This window comes from Tupaia chinensis, unplaced genomic scaffold (genome assembly GCF_000334495.1).
Source record: "Tupaia chinensis unplaced genomic scaffold, TupChi_1.0 Scaffold144899_1, whole genome shotgun sequence".
NCBI lineage: Eukaryota > Metazoa > Chordata > Mammalia > Scandentia > Tupaiidae > Tupaia > Tupaia belangeri.
In genome coordinates this window covers 871,888-876,585 of record NW_006204759.1, presented here as the reverse complement: position 1 = coordinate 876,585, position 4,698 = coordinate 871,888, and the positions used below count along the sequence as shown (strand labels likewise).

The following is a 4,698-nucleotide window of genomic DNA, read 5'->3' as shown; positions in this document are numbered from 1 at the left end:
GGACGGCGCCCAGCGCTGCCGACTGGCGGCGGGTCTTGGGCTACCCCAAGCGCAGATTGGGCCCTCGCGGGGCAGATGGACGGCAGCGGTGGGGCCGAGGCGTCCGGGTATGGAGAAGAGGGCGAGGACGAGGAGGAGGAAGAGGAAGAAGAGCAAGAGGGCGGCGCTGCGGGTTCGAAGGGGTCCAGACTGCCCCCCATCGCGGGCGGCGCCCCAGCGGTGACCAAACGGAAGGTGAAGAAGAAAAAGAAGAAGAAAAAGACCAAGGGGTCGGGCAAGGGCGACGGTAAGAGGAGCGGCCAGCGCGGCTGCCTCAGTTCCTGCAGCTGAGATGCTTCTCGGAGACCCGGGGTCCACCTGGAGACCACTTCAGAACAGACGCCCTCCAGCTCCCCACGCGTGCCGTATGCCACTGCCCTCCCCTTGAACACTATCCTGCCCTCAAGGCCCTGCCCGACAGCAGACACCTTGTCACAGAAGTTTTCCAGCTTTGAGGTCTCCTAGCCTTGCAGGGACCCTACATTCTGCCTTGAGAATTCTCGATATCCCGAGTCCCTCAATCTCCCAGAAACTCCTCCCAGACCCCCACCATTCCCAAGAGCCTCCCAGCCCCACGCAGAGACTTTACACACTCTGTCAGCTTTCTAATCCCTCAGCCCAAATTCGAAATACCAACATCGACACCTTCCCCAAAGAAATCTCAAGTCCTTCTACAGAGATCTCCCTTACACAGAGACTGTCCCAAACCCTAAGATGCCAAGACACTGCCTGACAGACAGACACTCACATACACTAGTCACACAGACCCTTACCTTCCTCTAGAGATCTTCCTCACACTCTCATGAGTTAAAGGGTACCTGACTCTGGATGTTATGTAGACACCCATAGCCACATAAATGCTTATGAAAACTTCCCTGTGCAGACCGTCTACCCACCCCATCACTGAGGGGCAGCTTTCAGTCCACCAGTCTCATCACATCATGCACTGCTACGTCCTCTTATAATCCCTAACACCCCAACAGCTTGCCGAGTGTTAATATAATGTTATCAAATGAAAACGAAACACAGGCTGGCTCTGTGCACATGGTGACACTGCTTAAGAGAAGCCAGATCCCACCTGGTGGCCGTGGTTCAAATCCCTGGCCCAGCTGACCTCAATCACACCAGACATGCACAAGAGCCCCAGGATCTGATGGACTAGAGGACAAGACGAAGGAGATCATGGCATGACCATACCTAAGGATGGTGCTTCTCTCTCTCTTTCGCTCAAGTAGGCATGCAGACCTTCTATTACGAATAAAGGAAAGAAAAAGAAACTAAAGCGTAGATACCCCAGCACGCACACACATTCGTGGTCCACATAGACATATGAAGGGACTTCAAAGAATTTGTGGAAAAATGGAGTTAAAGAACAAGTTTATTTTGGTACAAAAAATTTTGATATGTGTGTACAGTTGTCCATAATATATATTTTTCACGAACTTTTTGAAGACCCTCGTCATACAGGAACTATGTTATATACACAGTTTCTGTGAATATACAAATATACTGATGCCAGTACCCCAGTCTCTCAGGGACACCTTCACATACTTATACACACCAATGCCACCATAAACCCAGAGTCCCTGCATCTCCCCACACTCCTCTCACAGAACCCCTGGACTTCTCTCTCAGACACTGAGCACCCACTTTGAGAAGAGAGTAAGGCAGTGACAGAATGCACCTGTCTTGAGTGCTGTGGGCCATTGTTATCTGTATAGTCCACTTCAGTGGCTTTGGCTGTCAGGGAGGTGGCCCTGTCCTCCAGTGTAGCTAGTCCTGGGCTCAACTTTCTGGACCTTGGCCTTTTGTGTGCAGAGCTGGCACTACTGGCAAGCCAGAGGAAGGAGTGGCAGCCTTGCCCATGTCAACCCTATAGTTTCGAGAATGAGCAGTGGGAAAATTATGATTACTTCTTTGGTTGGAAGTATAATAAAAAGGCAAGAAAACACTTCTGGAGTTTAGGTCAAAAAGCCTATGGTCCAGGGGCCTGCCGGTGGTGTGGTGGTTAATGCAATGGACACTCTCACATGGCCGACCATGGTTTGAATCCCAGACCTGGTGGCCTGCTTTTTCATCACTTTTCCTCTCTTTCACTCTCTCTCTCTCTCTGTCTCTCTCTGGTCAGATAAAAATAAATGAATGAATAGATAAAATAACTCTTAAAAAAAAAAAAAAGTCCATGGTTCAACCATGGTTGGGAAGTAGAAGCCACATGGGAGGCCCAGGGCTGGTTCCTGAGCCAACCTGAACAGGCAGAGCACAGTTGCACACCTGTGGTCCCAGCTGATCGGGAAGCTGTGGCAGGAAGATTGCGACACAGCAAGACCCTGTCAGAGTTACCTCTCTCTGTTTCTCTCTGTTCCTTCTCCTCTCATAAAAGCAAAACAAAAACCCTGTGTGTACGTACAAAACAAAATTAGGAAGTGTGCTGTCTTTTTGGTGTAGCTTTTGACTCTAGAAATTACAGCACGAATCTTATATTGTTAGCAGGGGACACCAGATAGTTTTGGGGGAGCAAGAAGGTAAAGAAAAGTCAAGGGCCAGCAGATGGCATGGTAGTTAAGGCACTGGTTCCCAGATGGCTGACTTCGCAGTTTGAATCCCAAACCCAGCAGCTTGAAAAATATGCTAGACATATGTGTGTATGTGCCCAAAATCCTGAGAGGAGAATAGAGGAGAAGGGATTGTGACATGGCCATTCACCCTGGGGTGTAATCTCTCACGTTCCCTGTCTTTCCCTTTGTCTCTCTCAGGTGAGCACACATGCCCTATGGCCAAAATCTAGGGGAAAAAAGAGAAAAGTCTTTTTTTAATTTTCTCTTTTTTCCTTGGTTTCAGGGAAGAGGTAGGTATTTCTCTATCCCCAAAAACATCTGACAAAAGAACCCCGATGTATAGTGGTGTATGTGCATATTACACAACTCCGAAATGCTATTAATGTAGAACAGATCAGCATAAGCACACAGAACACCTCCTGGCTTGGCACTACCGCTGTCAGTAGTCAGATGCAGGCAGCTTCGCTGCTGTTCCCCATTCCTTCCACCATGAAGTGTGTGGACCAGCAGCAGAGCCACAGACTCCGGGAACTGCACAGTACCTTGGTGAGCTTGGAGGTGGGGAGGGGGTGCAGCATGGCATGGTGGGAGCCAGGCCCATGTTCGAATCCTGCTCTGCCACTAGCTGCTTGACACTGGCAAGTTACTGAAGCTCTTGGAGCCTCAGTTCCCTTCTCTAGTGAACAGGGCTGATAGTCTTTATCCAGAAGACCTACTCTGTGCTCAGTAAGTGGTTCCTTCCACCCCGCAATGACTAAAAGCATCCAGGGAGTGGGTGTAAATGAGACTGGTGGGCTTGGCAGCCTGACCCCTGCTAAGGAGATGCCTCCACATCCCACCCCATCCATCTCTGGTGGTCAGGCCTCACCCCCGGCAGGCTGAGGGCCGAGTCAGCACAGACGCTAACCTACTCTCTGCTCAGCAGATAAACGGCAGAGTCGAGGCCTGAAGAGTCAGCCACTTTCCTCGTCCTTTCATGACATCTTAAATCCCAGCAAAGACCTTGGTCCCAAGCCAGAGCACAGACAGAGCAAAGAGGACAAGCACGCCCCTTCTTATTCTTTTACCCTAAGTGTCCCCCACTTTGCAGAAATCGAAGAGAACCTTTCAAACCAGATCAATGAAAGCCTACGTTGGGATGGAATTCTCACAGACCCGGAGGCAGAAAAAGAAAGGATTCGCATTTATAAACTGAACCGAAGGAAGCGGTACAGGATTTTGGCCCTCAAGGGCTTCCACTCTGATTCCTGTGCCGAGGAGCCCCCTGAGAACTTACCTTCCCTCTCGGACAAAGATCGCAGTACCCTGAGTAGGCAGCCCGCCTTGAAAGCCAACTGCCGGAGCCCCTATTTGGAAGGAAACGTCACCCCCAAGCTCCTGCACTCGGACTTAGCAGCTACCCTGCCGGACTGAAAATCCACCCTGAACCGGCAGGTTTGCCATTCCTCCTTATCACAAGGTGATATATTTGAAAGAGGAATAAAAGGAAATCAGGCCTGGATCTGAAGGAAGCAGATGTTTGGGGTGCCCTGTCCCTTCATGGAGCTGCCTCGCCTTGACCCCCTTAGGAATATCGGTGTGCTCATGAGCACAGCTCTTGCGGAGGCTGCTTTTCCTTACAGTAGCTTTGCCCTTTGTTACTGAATTTCTCAGCATAGCCCGCTGTCTATAATCTGTCCCTAAAAAGAAAAAGTGTGCAGTTGAACGAATTTTAACTCACTCATTTCCTGGGTAAAACTCCTCACACAGTACATGCTGCCGTAGGCCCAAGGAAAATGCCCCCAAATAGCCTGGAGACTTTGTTTTTTAATTAAATACATTACCTGCTTGTAGCTGGCCTTTGGAGTAAGTGAGTCCCTTGGGCCAGCCCTGCAGCATAGTGTTATGGGAGCCATGTGACCGTAGTTTGAATTATGACCCTGGTGGCTTGAAAAACATGATGGGCATGTTCGCACGCAGGCCCAGTATCCTGACAGGATGGAGAAATGGAAGAGAAGGGATGGCAGTGTGACCATGCCCCGCTGGGGAGTGCTTTCTCTCTCGCTTTCTCTTCCTCTTTCTTTCTTTAGTGAGCACACATGCCCTCTGCCAATTAAAAAAA

At 50.0% G+C, this 4,698-nt stretch overlaps 1 protein-coding gene across 2 annotated transcripts; it reads left to right on the top strand.

The window, feature by feature from the left end:
* The first annotated feature begins 18 nt into the window (after positions 1–18).
* Positions 19–4,385, top strand: LIAT1 (ligand of ATE1). 2 transcript variants are annotated; one of them, XM_006167533.2, is made up of 2 exons: positions 19–286; positions 3,520–4,385. In XM_006167533.2, the coding sequence occupies exons 1-2, from the start codon at positions 76–78 to the stop codon at positions 4,008–4,010; spliced, it is 702 nt and encodes a 233-aa protein (XP_006167595.1). In that variant the 5' UTR covers positions 19–75; the 3' UTR covers positions 4,011–4,385. The 2 variants fall into 2 exon arrangements, with proteins under 2 accessions (XP_006167595.1, XP_006167596.1); XM_006167534.2 differs by having other exon boundaries at positions 3,523–4,381.
* The last annotated feature ends 313 nt before the right edge of the window (positions 4,386–4,698 follow it).

Bases quoted from the DNA above. Each gene is read 5' to 3' on its own strand.
- LIAT1 (XM_006167533.2), top strand. From the start codon at position 76: ATGGACGGCAGCGGTGGGGCCGAGGCGTCCGGGTATGGAGAAGAGGGC. The intron at 287-3,519 runs GTAAGAGGAGCG...CTCTCTGCTCAG, and splicing joins GGGGTCGGGCAAGGGCGACG to CAGATAAACGGCAGAGTCGA.